Below are 26,775 nucleotides of genomic sequence, written 5' to 3'. Positions count from 1 at the left end.
ATTTTTAAACTCAGTAGAAGAAGATACCTTTTTTTTTATACTGTGACATCAACCTCCTATAACCTTCCACACACAGCACTGGGGTTGCACCAGGAGCCCAGGAGCCAATCAAGCTCTATTGCATTGCACATGTGCTGACAATAGGACAGAGCCAGAGGGATAACTCCTTAGACTGCTGCTGCTTTTTCATCCACCAGTCATTGGGCCAGGAGTGTTTTTTTGGGGATTTTTTTTGGGGTTGTAGAGGTCCAAGTCTGGGCCATGGTGTCTGGCAAAATTGCATGTGGGTCACAAGACTGGCTGAACAGAATAAAAAATTATTAGAAGGGTTCACATACATATATTGCTGCTCCATTGGAGTTAATCTTTAAGGCCTGTTTCACTCGGACTTTAGCTGGTATAACAAGAGTTTGAACAGCAAGCTTTTATAAAACTTTCCACAAGCCTTTAAAAAGCTTTCGGCCAGCTTGTTGCAGCTTTCTCTAAGCTTTTTAAAGCGCCCTTTAGCTTCTGTTTGTAAACATCCTAATGGGAGTGCTGATTACCACTTTAAACAAGCTGCTAGCAGGCTTTCTGCAAGCTTTAAGTAGAGCCTGCTAGCAGCTTGTTTAAAGTGGCAATGAGCACGCCCGTTGAGGGTCTGTGTCAACATTTGCAAATTGGAGCTAAATGGTAATTTAGAAGCTTCAACAAAGCCTGCTGAAAGCTCTGCAAATGCTTTGTCAAAGCTCACTGTTTACATTGCTCTTATACAAGCTGATGTTGATGTGAAACAGGCCTTACGGCAAGAGAGAAAAAAATCCATCAGTGTAATTTTTTATTTTTTTTTTATAGTTTAAACCAGTTATTCTCAACCAGGGTTCCTCCAGAGGTTGCTAGGGGTTCCTTCAGCATTGGGCCATTTCTGCCTCTCAGATAAGTTGCCACCAACACCATTGTTCTTTTTAGCTATCTGTAAGGAGGTAATTTTTCCCAATGACCACAAATGTAAGGACCATTCTTCCCACTGACCATCACACTGATGTATCATGAGTTGTAGATTTCTAATTTTTAGCAGGGGTTCCCCCGAGACTGGAGAACTCTTTCAAGGGTTCCTCTGGGTTGAAGAGGTTGAGAGACTGGTTTACACTGTGCAAAATCAACTTTTACTGTATGAGTCACAAAAGAAACAAAAACTTTGCCCAATAAAATGAACTGTAACTAAACTAAATTTTGAATGTTTAGTCAGTATCTGACCACAGAATATTCTATTCTTCTAAACTTCTGTCATCTTCTTGGTTCAGGTGAATCGCAAAATGGAGCCAACGTCTCGCAGTCCAGTCTCTTTTCCACCACATCCACCACCAGCGTCTCTATTCCGATGGGGTCCGAGGCTGGGCCAGGGTCTCCTCTACCCACTGAGCTTTCTCCTCAGTTCAGCTCCAGGTCTACAAATGACAGACCAATCAGCCAGGATGATACAGCCACACGAGGCATTAGAGGTGATCAAGAAGTCTACACTGTCCAGGCATTGGATGGCGAGAGAAGGCAGGTGTCACCTGATGCTGAGGAATTGAATGACCTTGGCACCACCCGTCAAGTTATAGATGACATTCAGGAGGTGGCCGATGACTCAACACGTGTTGAACAGGTGATCGAACAGTTTGAGTCTGCTGGTCCTGAGGTTGGTCAGGCTAATTTGGAACATCTCAACCTTGATTCTTTTTCAAGTTCTTGGAAAAAGCCACATCCCATGGACTCCACAAACGACTCCTTCGTTGGGTCTAAAACTCTCAAAGAGATCCGAAAACTTCTGGCAGAAGCAGATGATGTCAATCTCGACAGGACCACCTCTGACTTCAACCCAAAGACTTCATTGAGGGATCCATCCATCACCTCTCCAGCAGTGAGCCAGAGTTTCCGAGACTCTTTGAAGTCTGGTGCTTCAAACAGCAGGTCTGCAAGTCCGCTGGAACTGCAGTTAAATAACCTGTCATGGGACACTTCATTTAACAGCAGTGTGACTAGTGACAACTTGCTATATAATGGATCTTCTGCCAAGGCTGGCTTGCACTGGAAGGATCCCAATGCTGGCTTTAGCCAAGTTGGAGACCGCTTTTACTTGAAGGATATTTCTAAAGATGGGCTGCATCTGCCTGCACCGTTTATTCTCCACAAACATGGCCGATCGGAACCAGAAGGCTCTAGTGAAGCAACCGCAATCAGAACGGGGCCAGCTAGTGTCCACTTCCAGGATAGCCGCACGAGGAGGACCGTTGATTTACGGGAAGAAGGACTACGCAGTGAACAGCTTTTAAGTAGCGTTACAAGAGCCGTCGGGGGTTTGAAGCAGGTGTTAGACGTGACGGGGTCTAGTAACCTGAGGAGCACAGGAGAAGAGAGCAACGCAAGCAGTGGAGACACTTTGGCTGCCCAGGTCAAGAGTCTACTAAAGAATGGTAATGTGATGAGCAGAGGCGAAGAGAGTGATGCAAGCAGTGGAGACTCTTTGGCTGGCCAGGTGAAGAGTCTACTGAAGAGTGGTAAACTGAGGAGCGCAGGAGAAGAGAGTGATGCAAGCAGTGGAGACTCTTTAGCTGCCCGGGTCAAGGGTCTGCTGAAGAGTAATACTTTGTCATCCACATCTCAGGTCAGACAGACAGCAGAGGAGGAGAACCAGAGAAGCCGTGGTAAGTACAGACCATATTATGAGCTGTAGTGCAGTCTTTGCTGAACATTGGCAAGCCTTGTGCCACCATCATGACCTTTTGTCTCATATAAGTACCATTATATGCATAAGTGCAGCGCTTACAAATTATATATATATATATATATATATATATATATATATATATATATATATATATATATATATATATATATATAACAAATGTATTGCACAAGAAAAAAAAAACGAGAATGCGATCAAAGCAGAAAATCCATATTCCCAATATCCCTGCAAAAATCCAAAACAAGTGCACCAGCATTTATCTTCCACCATATGTATGCCAGAGGATTCTTCACATGCCACGCATTCACCCTATGTGCATACAAGATACCACATGTGACCATGGAGGAGGATATGGTCACGCAGCCGTTAAGTCCCCAAAAGACTTTCTAACAGGTGATACAATCGCGCTTCAGAGATCCAGGCAAAATAGATCATATAGAATGAAGAAACTCTCATAGTGTAAGAAAGCCAAGTCCCAAATTTACTAAAAACATACCAGAATGCACACCCACATTGTCATGAATGTACAAAAGTTAGCATCAATGCCATCCCATCAGCCACTGTCTCCTTTGGGAAGCCGCTTCCGGGTGTCAGTGTGCGTGGTGACGTCACTTCTGCTGGCCCAACCCGACGTGTTTCGTCACAGCAGCCTTCATCAGTGGGAGTGGTTTAAGTACCACCTGTGCTCGCAGGCCTAAAAAGGTGGCTGCGATCGGACACTAAAAGATGGATTGAGTAACCCGTTAAGGCTCTGGTGCCCAACCCGTGGTGCAACAGTCTCATGCAGCCCTTGGTACGTAGTGTGCAGCTATCAGGCTCTAGCATTCTACCTGCTTACTCAGGTCTGATAAGCAAATAACGTAGCAAAGAATGTACTGCTCATTTCCTTTTCTATAGTTTTTCCTATTATAGATTTTGCTGTAGAGAATAACAAAATTAGTGATTTGTAGGGAAGATTTGGGAATCATGATGGATTTAATTGGACGTGGTAAATGGACTTTATTTGCAGTGATCTTTAGCAGTCTCATGTAACCATTTCTTAGTCTCTGTCATATCTTGCAGCATGTTTGCAGTCTTCAGCTACCTCTGTATAATTTCTGCAATCTCTGACCATCTCCTGTAATGGTCAAGGCCTAGTCTTTGCTGTACCATGAAGAGTCCATAAGTTGCCTCAAACCTTCTGCCTCAAATTTTCAAGGCCTAGTGGAGATGAATGGTTCATGATTGTACAATGCTGCAATTATGCGCAATAAGTCACTCCCCATAACAGGCAACCTAGTGTAGCCTACACCATAGAGCAGCGGTTGTCAAGTCGATGCCTCAACTGTGGCCCCTGACCTCACCAAAGAGCCATGCATAATGTTCAATAAATGCAATGCTTGAGAGGACTGTCAAAAACTGCAGAGCTGATAGAAGAAATGAGGGTCAGAAAGTGTGGACATTGGATACATTGTTGGCTGGGGATGGTGCAGAAGAAAATACGAAACTGGGAACATCTTACATGAGGCTAGTAGAGATCAATGCTATTACCTTAATCAATGTTCCCATTAGACTGCTGAGGTTCGAGGGCTGCACATTGTACACCAAAGGGCTGCAATGCGGCGCTTAGGCCCCAGGTGGGCACCAGGGCCATAGAGCTGGTAGTGGCCTCAAGTGCGTTTTGACATCACCAAACATCTATTTCATGCTACAAAACAGTTTCACAGCTTGAAACTCTTCTGCAACTGGAAATACACCTTTTGTGACATCAGGGGCCATCACTGAGGCCATCACTGGCGCTATGGTATAGGGTACACTACACAAGTAGCTTAGGCCTGATAGTACAAGGGGTACTTGGACAAGACGCAGGAAATGCCCCATCAAATATTTTGGCCCAAAAGCAATTACCTCTCAATTTTTTTTTTTCAGTGTTTAGGCCCTTTGGGAAAGTTTAAAGGCTACATTTAGGATTCATAAAACTCCGTCTGCTTAAAGGAGAAGTCCAGCCAAAGCACGTTTGGCTGGGCTTCTATGGAAGCAGGAATTGTCTACAAAATTGAAAATTTAGCAGGAAAGCATTTGTAATTGCTATGGTTCAAATAGAAGTTTCCGTTTTGTTGACTGCAATCTATGTTTTGATAATAGCAAAGACCACTCTTCAGAACTGAACTCAGTCATCTCCATTGTGCCCCCCCAGGCTCTGTGAAGCTGAAATTGGCTGGTCAGCCTCCTCCAGCAGATGGTGATCTCAGTGAAGAGGACCGCAGACGAATTGAGGAGATCAAGAGAGAACTGCTGGATCAGGCAAAGAGAGCAGAGAAGGTGAGCGGGGGACAATATGGGGCCATGATAGGTCCGGGAAGAGTTGGGCTCTAGCTAGACAGAGGAGGCACTGTGGAAAAGGGGAAGTATTGCTTTGATGGGAGGGTGGGGCATGGTTCTACAGACCAGGTATGAAACAGAAGGGCGTTGCTTGTGCTTGGTCATGAGTTAAGAAGGGGATGAAGATCCTAGAGGACTGACAGATCGCCTTTAAAATGAAGGCATGACTTTTCTGGACACTTATGATGAGAGGCGCTGAGTTCTAGCAGGCCGCTTATGGAAAGGAGTGGCTCCAGTGGCGGAACTACCGCCATAGCGACCCACGCGGGCGCTATGGGGCCCGCAGCCGAGTTGGGGCCTGGTGAGTGGTGTTAGTGGGGGGGTGCTGGCCGCTCCGGGTGACACGCTGGAGTAGCGGCAGCCGCCCGCATCACTAACACTGCTCTCTGTAGTGCGGGTGCAGGGACACAGCAGCACGGACCGTAGCCGCCTCCCCCTCCTCTCTGTTTACATCCACAGAGGAGGAGGAGCTTACGCTGGAGGGACACACACGGCACTGTGTATCAGCGCTGAGCGCTGTTCTGAGGTATGGGGGGGGGGGTCTGCACTGAGTTCGGGTCTGCACTGAGTTCGGGTCTGCTGCACTGAGGGGAGTCTCTACTGAGGGGGGTCTACACTACTCGGGGGTCTGCACTGACGGGGTCCTGCACTACTAGGGGGGGTCTACACTACTGAGGGGGTCTGCAATACTGAGGGGGGTCTGCACTGAGGGGGAGTCTACATTACTGTGGGGGGGGGTCTGCACTACTGTGGGGGGAGCCTGCACTACTGAGAGGGAAGTCTGCACTACTGAGGGGGAGCCTGCACTACTAGGGGGGCTGCACTACTGAGGGGGGGTCTGCACTACTGAGGAGGGGTCTGCACTACTGAGGAGGGGTCTGCACTACTGAGGAGGGGTCTGCATTACTGAGGGGGGGTCTGCATTACTGAGGGGGGGTCTGCACTACTGAGGGGGGTCTGCACTACTGAGGGGAGTCTGTACTGAGAGGGGGTCTGCACTACTGAGGGGGGGTCCTGCACTACTGAGGGGGGTCCTGCACTGAGGGGGGTCTACACTACTCGGGGGTCTGCACTGAGGGGGGTCTGCACTGACGGGGTCCTGCACTACTAGGGGGGTCTACACTACTGAGGGGTCTGCAATACTGAGGGGGGTCTGCACTGAGGGGGAGTCTACATTACTGTGGGGGGGTCTGCACTACTGTGGGGGGAGCCTGCACTACTGTGGGGGAAGTCTGCACTACTGAGGGGGAGCCTGCACTACTGAGGGGGAGCCTGCACTACTGAGGGGGAGCCTGCACTACTAGGGGGGCTGCACTACTAGGGGGGCTGCACTACTGAGGGGGGTCTGCATTACTGAGGGGAGGTCTGCACTACTGAGGGGGGTCTGCACTACTAAGGGGGGGTCTGCACTACTAAGGGAGGGTCTGCGCTGAGGGGGGGAGTCTGCACTACTGAGGGGGGAGTCTGCACCGCTGGGGGGGTGTCTGCACTGAGGGGGGTGTCTGCACAGAGTGGGGTCTGTAATGGGGGGGTGTCTGCACTACTGAGGGGTGTTTGCACTGAGGGGTGGGCGTCTGCACTACTCGGGGGGGGTCTGCACTACTTAGGGGGGAGGTGTCTGCAATGCTGGGGAGTGTCTGCAATGCTGGGGGATGTCTGTAATAAGGGGGGTGTCTGTACTGCTGGGGGGTCCTGCACTGAGTGGGGGTCTGTAATGGAGGGGTGTCTGCACTACTGAGGGGGGAGTCTGCACTACTGAGGGGGGTCCTGCACTGAGGTTGGTCTGTACTGAGGGGGTGGTCTGGACTGGGGGGGGTGTCTGCACTGGGAGGTATTTGTACTGCTGGGGTGGTCCTGCACTGAGGGGGGGTCTGTAATGGGGTGGTGTCTGTACTAAGTGGGGTGTCTGTACTTGGGGGGAACTGTACTAAGGGGGGTGTCTGCACTGCTGGGGGGTCTGTACTACTGAGGGGGGTCTGTACTGCTGGGGGGTCCTGCACTGAAGGGGGGTGTCTGCAATGGGGGGGTCTGTACTAAGGGGTGTCTGCACTGGGGGGGTCTGTACTAAGGGGGGTCTGCACTCAGGTAGGGGGTGTCTGTACTAAGAGGGGTGTCTTTACTACTGGGGGGTCTGTACTGAGGGGTGTCTGTACTGCTGGGGGGTCTGCACTGTACTGATGGAGGTCAGCAATGTGTGTCCTTCAGGGGCTGCATACAGTATACTGCATACTTTGTTGTTCGAAATGAATATAAGCTGTTGCCTGGGTACTGTGCCACATGGGTGAGGTAATCTGTTGTTCAATGGTATTAGTTAATTTTTTTTTTTGGGGGGGGCCCATACAACATTTTGCTATGGGGCCCTGTGATTTCTAGTTACGCCCCTGAGTGGCTCTTACAGGTTAAGTCAGCCTTTTTCAACCTTCTTAACATGGAGGACCACTTTCAGGTCCTAGGGAATTATTCCTATTTCCACAACTCGGGTGGCATTAGCATGGTGGTCATTAATAAGAATGCTCTACATCGGTGGTGAGTGGGAAGAATGCCCCTTATATTGGGGGTTTATTGGGAAGAATGTCCCTTGCATTGGTGGTCAGTGGGAAGAATGCTCCTTATATTGGTGGTCATTGGGAAGAATGCCCCTTTCATTGGTGGCCAGTGGGAAGAATGCCCCTTATATTGGTGTCCAGTGAGAAGAATGTCCCTTACATTGGTGGTCAGTAGGAAGAATGCCCCTTACTTTGGTGGCCAGTGAGAAGAATGTCGCTTACATTGGTGGTCAGTAGGAAGAATGCCCCTTACTTTGGTGGCCAGTGAGAAGAATGTCGCTTACATTGGTGGTCAGTAGGAAGAATGCCCCTTACATTGGTGGCCAGTGAGAAGAATGCTCCTTACATTAGTGGTCAGTAGGAAGAATGCCCCTTACTTTGGTGGTCAGTGAGAAGAATGCTCCTTACATTGGTGGTCAGTAGGAAGAATGCCCCTTACATTGGTGGCCAGTGAGAAGAATGCTCCTTACATTGGTGGTCAGTAGGAAGAATGCCCCTTACTTTGGTGGCCAGTGGGAAGAATGTCGCTTACATTGGTGGTCAGTAGGAAGAATGCCCCTTACATTGGTGGCCAGTGAGAAGAATGCTCCTTACATTAGTGGTCAGTAGGAAGAATGCCCCTTACTTTGGTGGTCAGTAGGAAGAATGCCCCTTACTTTGGTGGCCAGTTGGAAGAATGCCCCTTACGTTGGTGGCCAGTGAGAAGAATGCCCCTTACATTGGTGGCCAGTGAGAAGAATGCCCCTTACATTGGTGGCCAGTGGGAAGAATGTCCCTTACTTTGGTGGCCAGTGGGAAGAATGCCCCTTACTTTGGTGGCCAGTGGGAAGAATGCCCCTTACGTTGGTGGCCAGTGGGAAGAATGCCCCTTACGTTGTTGGCCAGTGGGAAGAATGCCCCTTACGTTGTTGGCCAGTGGGAAGAATGCCCCTTACGTTGGTGGCCAGTGGGAAGAATGCCCCTTACATTGGTGGCCAGTGGGAAGAATGCCCCTTACATTGGTGGCCAGTGGGAAGAATGCCCCTTACATTGGTGGCCAGTGGGAAGAATGCCCCTTAAGTTGGTGGCCAGTGGGAAGAATGCCCCTTACATTGGTGGGAAGAATGCCCCTTACTTTGGTGGGAAGAATGCCCCTTACTTTGGTGGGAAGAATGCCCCTTACTTTGGTGGGAAGAATGCCCCTTACTTTGGTGGGAAGAATGCCCCTTACGTTGGTGGCCAGTGGGAAGAATGCCCCTTACATTGGTGGTCAGTGGGAAGAATGGTATCCACCACCCTTACTAATGTGTTTCTAACTGATCAATGCAGCGGAGAGCTGAAGGCTGAGCACAGGTAAGAACATTGTATGATGTGGAGGCATGTCTCTTGTGTGACCCCCCCCCCCCCCCCCCCCCTTCCCTGTGTGACATTACAGGCTGCCCTGGTGACACAACTCAGAGAGTTGACACATAACCCAGATAATATTTCCTGCTGGTATTCCTTCCAGCCCTGTGGCTAATTCACTCTCACTATGGGAAGAATTATTTACGGTAAAAGGATTTTGGTTGTGGAATGCTGTATCACATAGGCAGTAATAGCAAAATCAGAAGGGAAGTGTATAAAAAATATTGACTGTTGCAGCTAATTAACAGAATTTACATAACTAAAGTAAAGATTTTGATTTGAAGATTAGCTCTTGTGGATTAGAAAGGAACTTTTGCTGTTCCATGATTGTATATTATACCAAATTGTCAGGTGCCTTATCAGATGTAAAAATTAATTGGCATATATAAAGGTTCTGTCCCCCAAAAGCTGAACTGATGATGGCAAACAAATAACATCCCAGTCTATATACACTATATTATCAAACGTATTGGGACACCTGCCTTTATACACACATGAACTTTAATGGCATCCCAGTCTTAGTCCGTAGGGTTCAATAAGGAGTTGGTCCACCCTTTGCAGCTATAAAAGCTTCAACTCTTCTGGCCTGTGTGTGTTGTAAAAATCTGCAGTGCTTTGTGGCATCACATGAGGAATAATATATATGTGTCCCAATACTTTTGGTAATATAGTGTATTTGTGGTGTTTTTCATCAAATCACATTGATAGACTTGTACTGAGCAGGAAGCCTGGCTGTGTATATAATGAGGAGGTCTGCTTGCTCCTGTGGATATAGATTGGTACACAGAACACATTTGGAAATGGTAGCCCATCATAAGATTATTAACCTATTGTATATCTAACAGTGCAATGAATGTGGATTCCTGCAATGTCTTGGGATGCTGTTCCTCAGCGATGACCTTGTTTGATGTGTTTGCATGTACAATGTGTGATCCCAGCATTCTGCAGTGTGCTCTCTGATGACTGGTCCTTCTTTTTATTTATTTTTTGTGGTCCCTGCATGTATGTTTGGTTTAAAAGTCTCTCTACTCCAGACCTTTCCAGTGCTTTTATGGTTCTCCATTTTCACTAGTGCAGTATAGTGGTCACAGGAACCAACCAGAATCCATCTCTTGCTCTTACTTCTGTAAGGTAACTTCTGATTGGTTGCTGGGAGTTGCATCCTGTGACATTGTGACCCTTGTGTCTCATATTGAAAGGGCAGGCTAAAGGTCCATGGATAATGATATCCAGGGTTGTACACATCTGGGCGCCTGCCCGGTAATGTCATTCTTCCGGTGATTCCTTCTCCTCCCCCCCATCAATATGCTAATGACATTTTAAAATAAAACCTGTCCATTTTCATTACATATCTTATGTTAGACTGGGCGACATCAGTGCCCATTAGTGCAGCTTATCAGTTCTGCCTCACCAGTGCATCGTATCATCAGCTACCAGTGCATCGTATCATCAGCTACCAGTGCATCGTATCATCAGCTATCAGTGCAGCGTATCACCAGTGCATGGTATCACCAGCTATCAGTGCATGGTATCACCAGCTATCAGTGCATGGTATCACCAGCTATCAGTGCATGGTATCACCAGCTATCAGTGCATGGTATCACCAGCTATCAGTGCATCGTATCACCAGTGCAGTGTATCATTGGCCATCAGTGCAGCATCGTCGTTGCCCACCAGTGCAGCCTGATCAGTCATCCATGCCCAGCAATGCACCATGGAGGAATCGGGAGGATCGGGTAGCCGGATGACACAGAACGGCGATCTCCCGATGAGACGCGGCTTGTATATGAATAGCCGGGGCTGCCCGAGCCTTCTGACAGTTTCCTGGCTGATCGCTTCTGGTAGAAGCAGTGTAGGCTTTTTTACAGGACATCAGAGACCCCCATCCCCCCCCCCCCCCCCACTAACTGCACGGCTTCTGCCAGGAGCGATCAGCCAGAAAACTGTCAGCCCAGTCTGCGCCCTCCATTAATTTCCACTCGCAAAATGCGAGCAGGCGAGTGGAAATTTTGAGGGCTGCCTTAAAGGGTGGGTGTCAGTCTGGAGAAGTAGGCATTCCTAGGCAGAGAGTCCTAGACAGTCCCACATGTGATACTGAGCCTCCATGACTGAACAAAACTGAAATCCAATAAATGACATCCCATACCAAATCCCTTAGATATGGGTATGGATTCCTACAGTATAACAGCCCCACCTTTTGGGGGGGAATCTCCCGGAATTTGTGAGATCAGGCACTGATGTTTGCTGGGAATACCTGGCTCACAATCAATGTTCTAATTCATTCAGAAAGTAACCAGTGGGGTTGAGGTCAGGGCTGTGTGAAGGCCACTTGAGTTCTTCTACACCAAACATATAAAACTATGTCTTTATGGAGCTGACTTTGCGCACAGGGGCACAGTCATATTGGACATCCCATTCCAAATCCAAAGGTAGTGACATGGCCTCCTATTACAGCATCCAGTTCTCTAGGGAGAGATTCCACAAGATTTTGGGGGGTTATCTCTGGGAATTTGTGCCCATTTGTGAGGTCAGGTGCTGATGTTTGATGAGAAGATGTTTGATGTTCCAATTCATCCTTGAGTAGAGTTTAGCTCAGGGCTGTGTTAAGGCCACTTGAGTTTCTCCACACCAACCGTCTCAAACCATGACTTTATGGAGCTGCATTTGTGCACATGGGAACAGTCACATTGGATATCCCATTCCAAATCCATTGGGTATTATTATGGCCTGCTATAACCACATCCACCCCTCTGGGAAGACTTTCCACAAGATTTTGGAGGGTATGTTTGATGAGAAGACCTGTCTCACAATCGATGTTAAAATTCATCCCGAAAGTAGTCAGGTAGAGTTGAGGTCAGGGCTCTGTGCTCAATAGGGTTGAGGTCAGGGCTCTGTGTTCAGTAGGGTTGAGGTCAGGGCTCTGTGTTCAGTAGGGTTGAGATCAGGGCTCTGTGTTCAGTAGGGTTGAGGTCAGGGCTCTGTGTTCAGTAGGGTTGAGGTCAGGGCTCTGTGTTCAGTAGGGTTGAGGTCAGGGCTCTGTGTTCAGTAGGGTTGAGGTCAGGGCTCTGTGTTCAGTAGGGTTGAGGTCAGGGCTCTGTGTTCAGTAGGGTTGAGGTCAGGGCTCTGTGTTCAGTAGGGTTGAGGTCAGGGCTCTGTGTTCAGTAGGGTTGAGGTCAGGGCTCGGTGTTCAGTAGGGTTGAGGTCAGGGCTCGGTGTTCAGTAGGGTTGAGGTCAGGGCTCGGTGTTCAGTAGGCTTGAGGTCAGGGCTCGGTGTTCAGTAGGCTTGAGGTCAGGGCTCGGTGTTCAGTAGGCTTGAGGTCAGGGCTCGGTGTTCAGTAGGGTTGAGGTCAGGGCTCTGTGTTCAGTAGGGTTGAGGTCAGGGCTCTGTGTTCAGTAGGGTTGAGGTCAGGGCTCTGTGTTTAGTAGGGTTGAGGTCAGGGCTCGGTGTTCAGTAGGGTTGAGGTCAGGGCTCGGTGTTCAGTAGGGTTGAGGTCAGGGCTCTGTGTTCAGTAGGGTTGAGGTCAGGGCTCTGTGTTCAGTAGGGTTGAGGTCAGGGCTCTGTGTTCAGTAGGGTTGAGGTCAGGGCTCTGTGTTCAGTAGGGTTGAGGTCAGGGCTCTGTGTTCAGTAGGGTTGAGGTCAGGGCTCTGTGTTCAGTAGGGTTGAGGTCAGGGCTCTGTGTTCAGTAGGGTTGAGGTCAGGGCTCTGTGTTCAGTAGGGTTGAGGTCAGGGCTCTGTGTTCAGTAGGGTTGAGGTCAGGGCTCTGTGTTCAGTAGGGTTGAGGTCAGGGCTCTGTGTTCAGTAGGGTTGAGGTCAGGGCTCTGTGTTCAGTAGGGTTGAGGTCAGGGCTCTGTGTTCAGTAGGGTTGAGGTCAGGGCTCTGTGTTCAGTAGGGTTGAGGTCAGGGCTCTGTGTTCAGTAGGGTTGAGGTCAGGGCTCTGTGTTCAGTAGGGTTGAGGTCAGGGCTCGGTGTTCAGTAGGGTTGAGGTCAGGGCTCTGTGTTCAGTAGGGTTGAGGTCAGGGCTCTGTGTTCAGTAGGGTTGAGGTCAGGGCTCTGTGTTCAGTAGGGTTGAGGTCAGGGCTCTGTGTTCAGTAGGGTTGAGGTCAGGGCTCTGTGTTCAGTAGGGTTGAGGTCAGGGCTCTGTGTTCAGTAGGGTTGAGGTCAGGGCTCTGTGTTCAGTAGGGTTGAGGTCAGGGCTCTGTGTTCAGTAGGGTTGAGGTCAGGGCTCGGTGTTCAGTAGGCTTGAGGTCAGGGCTCGGTGTTCAGTAGGCTTGAGGTCAGGGCTCGGTGTTCAGTAGGCTTGAGGTCAGGGCTCGGTGTTCAGTAGGCTTGAGGTCAGGGCTCTGTGTTCAGTAGGCTTGAGGTCAGGGCTCTGTGTTCAGTAGGGTTGAGGTCAGGGCTCTGTGTTCAGTAGGGTTGAGGTCAGGGCTCGGTGTTCAGTAGGGTTGAGGTCAGGGCTCGGTGTTCAGTAGGGTTGAGGTCAGGGCTCGGTGTTCAGTAGGGTTGAGGTCAGGGCTCGGTGTTCAGTAGGGTTGAGGTCAGGGCTCTGTGTTCAGTAGGGTTGAGGTCAGGGCTCTGTGTTCAGTAGGGTTGAGGTCAGGGCTCTGTGTTCAGTAGGGTTGAGGTCAGGGCTCTGTGTTCAGTAGGGTTGAGGTCAGGGCTCTGTGTTCAGTAGGGTTGAGGTCAGGGCTCTGTGTTCAGTAGGGTTGAGGTCAGGGCTCTGTGTTCAGTAGGGTTGAGGTCAGGGCTCTGTGTTCAGTAGGGTTGAGGTCAGGGCTCTGTGTTCAGTAGGGTTGAGGTCAGGGCTCTGTGTTCAGTAGGGTTGAGGTCAGGGCTCTGTGTTCAGTAGGGTTGAGGTCAGGGCTCTGTGTTCAGTAGGGTTGAGGTCAGGGCTCTGTGTTTAGTAGGGTTGAGGTCAGGGCTCTGTGTTCAGTAGGGTTGAGGTCAGGGCTCTGTGTTCAGTAGGGTTGAGGTCAGGGCTCTGTGTTCAGTAGGGTTGAGGTCAGGGCTCGGTGTTCAGTAGGGTTGAGGTCAGGGCTCGGTGTTCAGTAGGGTTGAGGTCAGGGCTCGGTGTTCAGTAGGGTTGAGGTCAGGGCTCTGTGTTCAGTAGGGTTGAGGTCAGGGCTCTGTGTTCAGTAGGGTTGAGGTCAGGGCTCTGTCGGCCACTTGAATTTCTCCGAACAAAACTCGTCAACCCATGTCTTTATGGAGCTGGCGTTTTACATAGAGGCATAGTCATGCTTGAACAGAGAAAAAGGCCTTCATCAGGCTGTTACGGCAAGGTTGGAAGAGCACAATTGTCTAAAATGTTTTTGTATGCTGTAGACTTATCAGTACCCATTAATGGAAACACTCAGTCAACTGGAGGATGTCCACATATTTTGACCATTTACTAAAGATGGGTCTGATGGTTGGGTATCAACAAATTTTTTGGTTTGACCATTCAGTGTACAGTATATCTATTCCATTCAAGGATATGGAGAATTAAAGGGAAATCGGATTAGGATCTTTGTCTGTCCCAATTTCCTTGGATCTGAACCTTGTCATTACGTAATATATCCACGTCTTCAGATTTTAGCAGATCTGGTCCGTGCAATATTTACACCGAGCCCGATGGTTGCACAAAGCTCTTTTTATTTTTCCTTCTGTTTGTAGTAGAAGTTCATTGACAGGAAGCAGAATGCAACGTTCTTTGTAGTTGGAGTGACCCTGATATTTTCTGCCTGACGCTCACCGATTTCTTTGTATCCTCAAGGTGAATTACTTTTTTTTTTTTCCTATTTCTGGATCCGGCACCCATGAAAGGCCATGCATCCTCCACCACGCTTCCGACAACAATGCTTCATTTCAGGCTGAGCACTCCCTGACCTCGACTCCCCGGAAGTGTTATTTATAGCTGGTCCATTCACAGTGCTCCCTTTTATCTATACATTCTTATTTGTACGATGAGCACAGATTCAAAGGCCTTTTTGTTAGTTTGATATTTATACCTGGCAATGCGAAAATAGCCAGCGAATGAAACGAAGCGGCAAAGGAGCCAGGCGTAGGCGGCTTCGGTGGAAGCCATGTTTATGAAGAAATGTCTGGCCTTCAAATGTCATCAGATCCAGTAAACAAGATAAAATTGACAATTTTTATCTGAATAATTAGATAAAGGGAGGCTTCGACCAATGAGGGCTGTCAGAATCCTGTTAGTTGCTAGCCCCACCAGACAGAATGTGTTCTAAAAAAGGAATGACTTCCTGTCTACTTAGAGCAGGCATAACAAAAAGTTTTTCTGCTTAAGTACCACTTTGTAGTTGATTATGCAATTAAAATTGACCTTACAGGAACTTTACAGGTTTGCATGAACAAATTCCTGACGTGCCACTATAAAAAGCAACAGTGTTAGAAAAGCTCCAACTTTTATCATTAAAAAGCCATCTTTGAATTCCAGGCAGTGACTTTGCCTAGGCTGGAATGATGTCATCATTCTGCTGCAGGCAAGAGGAAGTAGTTTCTCAGTCTCTTCTCTCTCAGTGATCACGTTGTAACATTGTGACTTTGCAGCAAGTCACGTGAGAGGGTGCAGTTGGGGCTTGTAGGCAGGTACAGGCTCTACCTTGTGCCATTCTGTGTAAACTGTTTATTGTATTATTGTGTTTTATGGCCAGGCTGCCCAAAGGTTAGGTAAGGGCTAAAGTGATTAGTAAAGTCTCGTTATTTATTTTTTTCTATAAAAATAACAAACATGTCATACTTGCCTGCTCTGTGTAGTGGAATTGCACAGAGCAGCCCGGATTCTCCTCTTCTTGGGTTACTCTTCGGTGCTCCTGGCCCCTCCCTCCTGTTGAGTACCCCCACAGAAAGCAGCTTGCTATGGGGGCACCCAAGCCGAGCTGCAGCTCCCTGTGTCCATGCAGACACAGAGCTGTGGTTCGACCCCTGCCCCCCCTCTCTCTCTCTCTCTCTCTCTCTCTCTCTCTCTATTGGCTGAATGACTTTGACAGCAGTGGGAGCCAATGGCGCCACTGCTGTGTCTCAGCCAATCAGGTGGGAGAGTCCCGTACTGCCGAGCTACTGGTGGACATCACTAGTCAGAGATGGGTAAGTATTGGGGGGACTGCTGCACACAGGCTTTTTATCTTGATGCATTAAGATAAAAAAAAGTAATATATGTGTGTGTGTGTGTATATATATATATATATATATATATATATATATATATATATATATATATATATATATATATATGTGTGTGTGTGTGTGTGTGTATATATATATATTAATATATTAATAATTAAAATGGTTGGTTGTAAACCCGTAGCTATATCCAGTGAAGTGACTGGCCTCAGGTAATATAAAGACATAAAACAAATCCTTCTACATACAGTGGGGGGGGGGGGGGAGAGTATTTGACCCCTGTGCTGATTTTGTACATTTGCCCACTATCAAAGAAATCTATAATTTTATTGGTAGGTTTGTTTTAACAGTGAGAGACAGAATAACAACAAAAATGTCCATAAAAACACATTTAAAAAAAGTTATAAATTGATTTCCATTTTAATGAGTGGCATAAGCATTTTATTGCCTATCAATCAGCAATATTTCTGTCTCCCAGGTGTCTTCTATACAGGTAACAAGCTGAGATTAGGAGCACTCCCTTAAAGGGAGTGCTCCTAATCTCAGTTTATTACCTGTGTAAAAGACACCTCTCCACAGAAGCAATCAATCAGATTCCAATCTCTCCACCAAGACCAAAGAGCTGTCCAAGGATGTCAGGGACAAGATTGTAGACCTACCCAAGACTGGAATGGGCTACAAGACCACCGCCGAGCAGCTTGGTGAGAGGGTGACAACAGTTGATGCGATTATTCGCAAATGGAAGAAACACAAAATAACTGTCGATCTCCCTCGTTCTGGTGCTCCATGGAAGATCTCACCTCGTGGAGTTTCAGTGATCATAAGAATGGTGAGGAATCAGCCCAGAACTACACGGGAGAATCTTGTCAATGATATCAAGGCATCAAGAAAACAATTGGTAACACACTACGCCGTGAATGACTGAAATCCTGCAGGACCTGCAAGATCCCCCTGCTCAGGGAGAACACATGTACAGGCTTGTCTGAAGTTTGCCTTCCTGAAGCCTCACAGCCAACTTCTCAAAGCACAGCAGCGACGTGGGACTGGTCTCACAGCCTCCTGAGACTTGTGACCTGAAGGCGTGCCAAGCTGATGTAATTCTTACCTAGGCCAGAATTTTGGGAGTGGGTACCTGTCACAAAAAGGTATCTGCTCCTTGAAAAAAAAAATTGTTAGAGGATGAGCTGGTGAGGGTCTGCTTTAGCATGAGAAAATGAATCTAATGCTGTGTCTGCTGTAAGATCAAAAAAGACAACTGTTCATAAAGTTTGGTCTCCCTCAGACTTTTTGGACTTTTTTTGGTGCCCACAGTATTCTATGTTTTCCTTACCTGGGTGTTTACTCAAGCCAGTGAAGAGAAAGATTCTTTAGACAGGATTCCAGTATTTAAATCGGGGGGTGTCCAACCTTTTGAAGAGGGAGGGCCACGTAAACAAGTTGGTAACCGGTCACGGGCCAGAAAGAGCGAAGAGGGCAGATGACAGATCCATGTCCACTCTGCAGAGTGGACACAGACACAGCCCACTTTACGGATTGGATGTAGGTAGGTATAAAGGGATACAAGTGAGTTTACATCTGCTGCTGCTCCATAGAGGTGAATGGTGGGTCCGACTGATCGCGTGAAAGGGGTATAAGACTGCTATCACACTGATGCACTGTGGTTTACTCACATTGCGGGTGCAGCTAAGAGCACTGATGGCTTTCCTGCGGGTTACCTGTACCTTGCCTTAGACTTCTATTATATCCTTCTTCAGGTGTGGTGCACTTTCTGAAAGCACACCAAACCCGGTAATAACGGAAGTCTATAGCTCAGTGCAGGTAACCGGCAGGTGCACTATGCTGCCCCTGCAAATCCTTTGAAAGCAGCCCAGTAACCACTGCAGAACAGATATGCCCATATATACACTGTGATTTTAGCAATTAACTTACCTTTAATAACAGTCTGCCATTCAGGTATCACTGGCCGTTGCTGTCCCAGGCAAGAGTGCATTTGGTATCACTCCGCCTGTGACAGGAGGCGGCACTATACGGGAAGCATTGGCTTATGCGGCTCTGCTCCGCAACAGCTTACTTCCTCTACCGCTGGCTTCATTCACAGCACTGATGCTCTGGGATACCGGGTCGGCAACCCGCGATCTGTGCTTGCCAACCTGCCATCCCAGAGCAGGAGGTCGCGGGTCACAGTTCTTCATGACGTTACAATGCAATCAGCTCAATGCCTTGAATCACATTGTAATGGTACTAAATATTACTGATTATAAAGTTGGCTGCAGACTTTAGCGAATGCTTGCCCAATGGGCCTTCCATGACCCTGAATGTTCCTGAGCTTGAACTTTCTGAGGGATGGCTAATCTCGGGAACTATTGCTGTCTTGCAATCTGACAAGCTGATGCCATTCTGTACGGCATTATTAACCGAATACTTCCCAAAATGTCATTTGCTGCCTGGGTGATCGGCGCTCTGCTTTTGTTAGAAGACTGCACAGAGCTACAAGTCAAATTTTTTTACCTTCCCTGTGATAGGAGATTCATTTTAGATCAGATATTTTTTTAAGGACCTTCTGCTTCTAAAGAAAGAAAGACACTACAGCTTTTCTCATTACAGTACTGAGCTAAGGTGAGCATAATAAAGGCCGGAGCTCCCTTTTAAAAAAAAATCGACATAAAGATTTGCTAAATGCTCAACACAACTGGCGTTAAACTTCCAAATCTCCCCCAATATTATTCCATTACTGAGTTTGCTTATTACTGCCTTGTGTGTTAGAACATTCCACAGCTCCTACTGTAAAGAACCCCTTCTGTACTGATAGTCATATTTTCTTTTCTTGGCATGCATCTGTTGTCTCCTTGTCTTTAGTAAAGGACATTGGAATAGGTCCTTAGGACAGCTCTTCTCGATTTTTCGAGACCACTTATAATTATTTTTAGGTCTTGGGGAACCCCTCCTAATGATTACTATACATATACAGCTGACGGTACATTAGTATGATGGTCGATGGGAAGAATGGTCCTTACATTGGTGGTCATATGGAATAATCCCACTCTTGCACATGGCTAAACGTTCTATAGTGTCAGTGGGAACTCATCTGAGAGACAGAAGTTTCTAATTGCTCAAGGAACCCCTAGCAACCTCCTCGAGGAACCCTAGGATTCTACAGAACCCTGGTTAGAAAAGGCTTCTCTAGGATGAAAACCACATTTTAGCAGATCTTTATATTGAACATGTGCTTATTTTAACGTATTCAGGAAAACCTCTAAAGACCAGTTCTCCTAACCTTACATTGAAAGTGGGACCTCCAACTGTTTAATTTAGGTGAACCTGGACTAGTCCTTGTATGTTCCTCTCTCAGAATTATACAAAATGTTCAAGGTGGAACCTACAAGTGATATTTGGATACAATTAATGAGGAAGTAAACCCTGATGAGTTTACTTCCTCTTTCATTCCCTGCAAAGGCAAAGCATAATGGACTACTATGCATCGCATAGTAGTCCATTATGTGTCACTTACCTGACACAGGAGCCAGCGAAGTCACCGCTGTCCCCTGTAGTCCGGCGCATCCATCTTCTCGGTGGGTCTCGCTGCTCCGCCGCTGTCATTCGGCGAAGCCGCGATGACGACACTCCCGCGCATGCGCATGGGAGCCGACACGCGCGGCAGCTCCGTCGTTAAAAATGCCGCGCTCAGTGCGCCTGCGCGCCGCTATCTACGGCGCATGCACCATAGACAGCGGTGCCTGTCTTCGGGCAAATATCTCCTAAACCGTATAGGTTTAGGAGATATTTCTTGGACCTACAGGTAAGCGTTAATCTAGGCCAGTGATGGCGAACCTTGGCACCCCAGATGTTTTGGAACTACATTTCCCATGATGCTCTGGCACTCTGCAGTGTAGTGCAGCATGGGAAATGTAGTTCCAAAACATCTGGAGTGCCAAGGTTTGCCATCACTGATCTAGGCTTACCTGTAGGTCAAAGTGTGTTGTAAGGGTTTACAACCACTTTAAAGATCCTTATCCTTGTTGTGAATTGAGGCTTTTGCCTTAATGTGTATAAAGAATTGAGTTGTTACCACATGACTTCCAAATCTGGGATTCCAGCAGCAGCTCCACTCCAGGGGCTTAATATCACACTGAGCTATGTGTCCAACTACTGCTAATTAAATTTCTCCGTTAAGCCAGCCATAGATGGTTTTGAATATCTGCCCATTTAGCAGCAGGGACCGGTGAAGATTCAAACCATCTGTGGTCAAGCTCAAGTTGGGTGCAACCAGCGTGTTGAATTTCTCATGCGATTATTGCCAGCGGCTATAGGAGCTGGCAATCATCACTGTGTGTTCCCCCCGCAGGGATGGCTTCTTGATGCCCCCCGCTGGGAGAACACAATAGTGGAAGGCATGCCCCCGTCAATACTGACTGTGTTTGATAGGGGAATCAAGCGATTTTTCTTTCCTGCAACCAGTTGTCCAAAGAAAGAAAATCGCACCATCTATGGCTGGCTTTAGACAGTCTCTCCATGAATTATATTCCTGGTTGTAGTGCAAGCCTAATATACATAATCTAAAGATTAGATATTAATCAGTGATCCATTTTCTCCCAAAGACCACTAATTAATCATTATTCTTGATGAGGGTGACTTGGTGTCTAATGCTGCTGTATAGAGGAAGTTTTTTTCAGGATGCGATGGATAGGAATTATATAATGTACCCAGATAAAGAGAAGTATTATATATGACATTAGGATCAATCCACTGATATTTTAACTTTTTATGAGATCCTGAAATGTTAAACCTCCTATGGGGTTTCTTATATCCCGAGGACTCCAATGGTGGGATCTGCACTTGTGTTTCCAGGTCTGCGCACATCCTTTGACCATTGTGGGGGGGTTCACATCTCTGCTGGTTTAAATTTAATTTTTTTGTTGTATTTACTATTAAGAAGAGAACAGCAGAAGATGCAGGGAAACCAGTAATTACAGTTATATAATCTTGGTGCTGGGTTCTAACAAAAGATAACCTTATATTGAAAAAAAAATGAATATAACTGGTCATTAGGTGGAAGAATATTTTTTTTTCTTTTTGTTTTAATTTATTTCTGTTTGAAGTGTTCTTTTTGCAAATTGATGCTGTGGTTTGTAGCATGCATTGTAAAGACATTTTAGCAATTATACAAGTAATCACATTTGATTTATTTTTAATTTTTTTTTACAGAGTCACCAACACTCAACCTTCGAGCCTGGTCCTTCAAGAGGCAGTGAACACTTTAGATTGCAGCTGACCCCATCGCCTCAACTTGACCAATACCATGTCACAGATGCTCAGGACTCATCAGAGGACCACATAATTCCACTACCTGCATCTACCAGGTGTGGATCTTCTGATGTCCATCCAAGCTCTATGACTGTTGGGAATATTAAAGCCGTGGCCACTGTTGCCTTACATTCTCATGAGCCTACTTTGATCTCCAGTCAACTCCAACAAGGTTTAATACCAGACCTTCACACTCCATTAACTGATAGGTCTGCTTCTGATCTGGACAGAAAAACTGCATATGCCAATAAATATGGAGAAGAGGCCACAAAGCCAATAGCTTCTATTACATTTTCCTCACGAAAGCGTTCCTCGCCTCTCCCTACGTCTACCAGACTTGAAACTGCTGAATTGTCATCTGCTGCAAGACACTTTGACTATGCTAAGTCACTTGCTGACCCATACTACAAAGACAGCTCACACACTGACCCATATGACAAAGACAGGTCACACGCTGACCCATATGACAAAGACAGGTCACGTGCTGACGCATTTGACAAAGACAGGTCACGCGCTGAGGCATTTGACAAAGACAGGTCACACGCTGACGCATTTGACAAAGACAGGTCACCCGCTGAGGCATTTGACAAAGACAGGTCACATGCTGACGCATTTGACAAAGGCACGTCTCACGCTGACACATTTGACAAAGACAGGTCACACGCTGGCGCATTTGACAAAGACAGGTCACACGCTGGCGCATTTGACAAAGACAGGTCACACGCTGGCGCATTTGACAAAGACAGGTCACACGCTGACGCATTTGACAAAGACAGGTCACACGCTGACGCATTTGACAAAGACAGGTCACATGCTGACCCATCCTACAACAGACTACGTGCTGACCCATACTACAAAGACGAACCACATGCTGACCCATACTACAGCTATAAGCCATGTGCTGACCCATACGACAAAGACAGGCCACATGCTGACCCATACTACAAAGACGGGCCACTTGCTGACCCATACTACAAAGACAGGCCACATGCTGACCCATACTACAAAGACAGGCCACATGCTGACCCATACTACAAAGACAGGCCACATGCTGACCCATACTACAAAGACAGGCCTCATGCTGACCCATACTACAAAGACAGGCCTCATGCTGACCCATACGACAAAGACAGGCCTCATGCTAACCAATTTGACAAAGAGAAGTCACAAGCAGACCCATACTACAAAGATAACCTACTTGCTGACACATACTACAAAGATAAGCCAGGTGCTGACCCATATGACAAAGACAGGCCTCATGCTGACCAATACGACAAAGACAGGCCTCATGCTGACCAATACGACAAAGACACGTCACAAGCAGACCCATACGAAAAAGAAAAGCCACATGTTGAACCACAGTATAAAGCAAAACAACTTACTGACCTTCTTTACAAAGGCAATCGATCTTCTGAATCCAGCAGATCAAATTTTATCCAATGTCCATCACCAATGGACAATATGATGCCTCAAAATCCCACCATTTTAGAACTTACTGATAACAGTGGAGTGCTTAGTCAGAGCAAAACTATTGTGCCTGAACACAGAGGGCAGTCTGAGGTATTTAAAAAACGCATTCAACCAGATCTCTCATCAGTGGTGGACAGGAACTCTTCAATGAATGAGGACAGTTTTGCTCCACCAGTTTCAAGACCAAGTAAGCCTATAGGTCTTCAGGAGGATATTGCTAGTCCTAGCCACAGTGCCTTAGCAACAGGACATTCAATGATTGAACTACCTCCGCAAATATTGAATGTTAGTACAAAGGAATGGAAGATTTATCCAGAACCAATTCTTACTGCACAGATTCAAAGAGATGGAACTTATGAATTCCCTTCACAGGAATTAAAAACAGAACCAACTTCTCCAACCAGGAAGGCTCTTTCTTGCATCCGAGTGACCATCTCTCCAAAAGAAGACCTAAATATATCTTCTGTAATGATGGCAACAGGGACAGGTGATGAAGCACAGACATTTAGATCATCTGCAATGGCAAAAAACGAGCAAGTCTCAAGTCATGGCCTGTCACCTGTCCCACCAGGCAGTCCCTACTTTCTACATTCTCCTCCTAGCGCAAGTCAAGGAGAGGGTAGAACCAACAGTGAAGGTAATGTCCACATGGAAGATAAAGAAAACATTCCAGACAAAGCAACCATGAAGAAGCAAAGACAGGTGCCATTGTATGATGCCACTACACAGATAACAACAGAAAGTCCAGAGAAGACCACCTTTTCTGCTGAGATTTACATTGATGGTTCATTGAAAGAAGCCTCCAGTTCTACTGTCGTACAGACCCAGAAGACTCCAGTGGGGCGGTCACGCACCCCGTTCTTCTCACTTTCACGAGCAACTGGTGAGAAAGATCTTATTGCACATGTGTGACTTGTGTGATAGATTCATGGTGCTTAATGGATTACATTGATTATTACCTTTTTAGTTCTTCAGCATTTGTAAGTCTACATTGCATTTTTTTCATTGCTTCCCCTGTAGCTGTATTCCCACAGTTCCTTGGCGCAGGTAATGAGCCAGTGTACGGTATTCCTCCCTGGTGGCATCTTATTGTTGGCAGAGTCCATAAGGACCATGAATGTACACCAAGCCAGCAAAGCTTGTTAGAGTGCAAGAGCCCTGGGGCTGATTGCAGGTGTTAAGCGGTGAATGAAGGGTGGCAGCAATGGGGTCATCAATGTTAATTAAAAATCCAGACCGTCTCTAGGCAGATGTAAGAATACCTTGTCACATTTTATATGGGCAGCAGTAATGATGCTGTCAGATATCCAACATGCATATAACCTGGTAGTTTTAAAAGCTAAGTGACCCATGGTTTCCGCATTAACGTGTCAATGTTCAGCACCTAAAAAGAATAAAAAGTCGGGGCACCTCTCTGAATGAAATATGGTAACGCAGTAAGGTAATGATGAAGCTTACCGCAATCCTAAATTTGCTGTCTTACTAAAAGTAATTGGTGTGATCCATGTAGTGCAACTAAACAAGTTGAAAAAAGCCAGGCTCGAAAGAAAGGCGGTTATGAAAAGGACCTCTTCATAACCGTCTTTCTGGGTTCCTTCTAATCAAACCTGGCTTTTTTTTTAATGTTCAGCAACCTGCAGATCCTTTACCCATGCTCCTCATCCCTTCAGCTTTTTGGACTTCTAATCCCCACATTGGTGATGCAGTATTATAAGCGCTCCCTTCCTGTCCATTGGTTCACAAAGCAGGCACTCCCACTGCAAGCCTGATTTCCACCATGGATACTGGATACATTGGGACTTTAAATTAATATAGATTCTTATAACTGCCTTGTGGTTTTCATGTAGAATTTTAATATTGCACGTTTTAGATTTGGTTTATCTGAGGTGGTGGCAACCAGTAATGGTGGAATGGGGAAGGAGGTATCCATCATTTACTTGGCAGGGTGAGCAAAGACTTGCGAGGTCTGCTTTTACCCCTTTATTATATAATATCCTAAGTCATTCCTGGAAGTTTGGACCTTCATTGTAGGCTATTGGGGAGAAATAGGGGTTCCCTAGTCTCCCTTAAAGGGGCATTATCAGGTTAGCTGTTACCCATCACAGCCAAGCTTCCCATCTGGTGCTGGAGTTTGCCATTGCCCAACTCCCAAAACGTGGTACAGGGGCAGGCCTGTCACTCCACGTGGGATCCTTTGGACATTGTATCTGCCTCCCGCTAATGCACTTCTTCAAGTCGCTTATCCATTGCTGGATGGGAGTCAGATTTGGTATATTGTGCTCTGCAATGTATTTGTTTTAAGTATATTGTGTTCTTCTCTCTGTAGATCAGCCTTTGTTGCGGCCGTACAGACCACCAGGAAGCCCTGAATTCTTCTACACACCAGCTATAAATGGCGCTTCTAGGATGTCTCCCGTCAGCACTATTGAGAGTTCCCACCCAGGTAGAACTTTTTTTTTTTTTGCCTAGTCATTTAACCCTTTTGCTTCCAGGCCCTGCGTTCTCCTTTTAAACTCATGTGGCCAAACCATTTTTGCAGTTTTTCCATTGTTGTTTTACTTGCAGCTTTCAGAGTTTGTGAAAGACCCCCTACTCAACCATACATTTCCTGAAAGCATAGAACAAGTTGAAAAAAAAAAGAAGATCCTACCGATTCTTTAGGTCCCGCTATAATCGCGTAAATATTTATCAAAGAAGTATTTTTGAAAAAATACACTGAAATCCTTATTATCCAGGCAATAAAACTTACAAAATTCCTGTCAAATTTTTACTAAATCTATAAGCTAAAACTATATTGAGGTAATAAAAAAAACCAAATGTCTCAAATTTTTTTTGAATCCCATTCTGTTTAATGCAAGTACAAAAATTATGTAAATTTTAAATTGCACCTTTTTTTTGCAAAACTGAGAAACTTGAAGGTATGCAAAATGTTAATGGGTAAATTACTCAAAAAATCTGGAGGCTATAATTTTTTGCTTACAGCTATCAGAGTTTGTAAAAGACCCCTTAAAACATACATATTTTAAAAGCTACTGACTTTTTTTTAGTCCTGCAAAGATTCATCAAAACAATATTTTCACAAAAAATTCACTAACCATCATCATCAGACACAAACACAGCAAAACTTACAAAATTCCTGCTAAATTCCTACAAAATCCATAAGATAAAACTGTATTGAATTAATAAAAAAAATATATATTTGTAAAATTGAATTTTTTTTTCCTTTTTTGCAAAATGCTGAAAATGAAAGGTATGCAAAACTAAATTTGGAGTTTGGCTTTCATGCATGCATTGTGCTAATACCCAATTACTGCATTGGTGTATGTTGTGATAAAATGATGCAGGCATACATTTTATTGCAACTCAGTGTTACAGTACAATGTTCGGCAACACACATTTGTTTTGTGTTTTAGACCCTCATTCACACAGCCACAAAGGGGCGACATTAAAAAAGGAGTGCATTTCTGGGCCCAGGAGTCAATGGAGTTTGTGTACAGCTCCGAGCAGCAGCTTGAGCAAATCAATGACAGGCTGACAGACATTGTGGCTGTACACATGTAACCGAACTTCCAAGCAGTTACATTCATATAGAGAGTTATGAGCAGGGCAATTTGCATCCAGAATGTGAGATTACATGCATACAACTGCAGTATCTCTCCACCTGTCGTTGCAGAAATGCGCCTCAGTTTTAAGAAAGGGATTGAGGACACAGATCTCCCCAATCCTCTTCTCTGCACTGAATGCATGACTGAACAGGAAGCACTCTACAGAAGCTTCCTGCTCATCCACAAACTGACATCATAGTAAACATGGTTTACCATGTGTGGCGTTGTGTTGAGAATACAGCAAGGCAGCCACTTGGCACTGGGATCCGCAAGCTAGTT

General features: G+C 46.3%; 1 protein-coding gene across 1 annotated transcript in view; it reads left to right on the top strand.

Moving 5' to 3' along the window:
- Positions 1 to 26,775, top strand: part of ALMS1 (ALMS1 centrosome and basal body associated protein) — a 73,303-nt gene that overhangs the window by 26,538 nt on the left and 19,990 nt on the right. Inside the window, exons 6-9 of the mRNA XM_077478119.1 lie at positions 1,284 to 2,669; positions 4,887 to 5,011; positions 21,323 to 23,774; positions 25,218 to 25,334. Of these exons, the coding sequence (XP_077334245.1) occupies positions 1,284 to 2,669; positions 4,887 to 5,011; positions 21,323 to 23,774; positions 25,218 to 25,334 (4,080 nt within the window). The remainder of the gene's footprint in view (positions 1 to 1,283; positions 2,670 to 4,886; positions 5,012 to 21,322; positions 23,775 to 25,217; positions 25,335 to 26,775) is intronic.

This window comes from Lithobates pipiens, unplaced genomic scaffold, assembly GCF_037356315.1.
Source record: "Lithobates pipiens isolate NorthernLeopardFrog02 unplaced genomic scaffold, aLitPip1_a1.2 Scaffold_13, whole genome shotgun sequence".
NCBI classification, from domain to species: Eukaryota; Metazoa; Chordata; class Amphibia; order Anura; family Ranidae; genus Lithobates; species Lithobates pipiens.
Note: the sequence above shows the minus strand (reverse complement) of the source record. Positions and strands in the feature narration are given on the sequence as shown.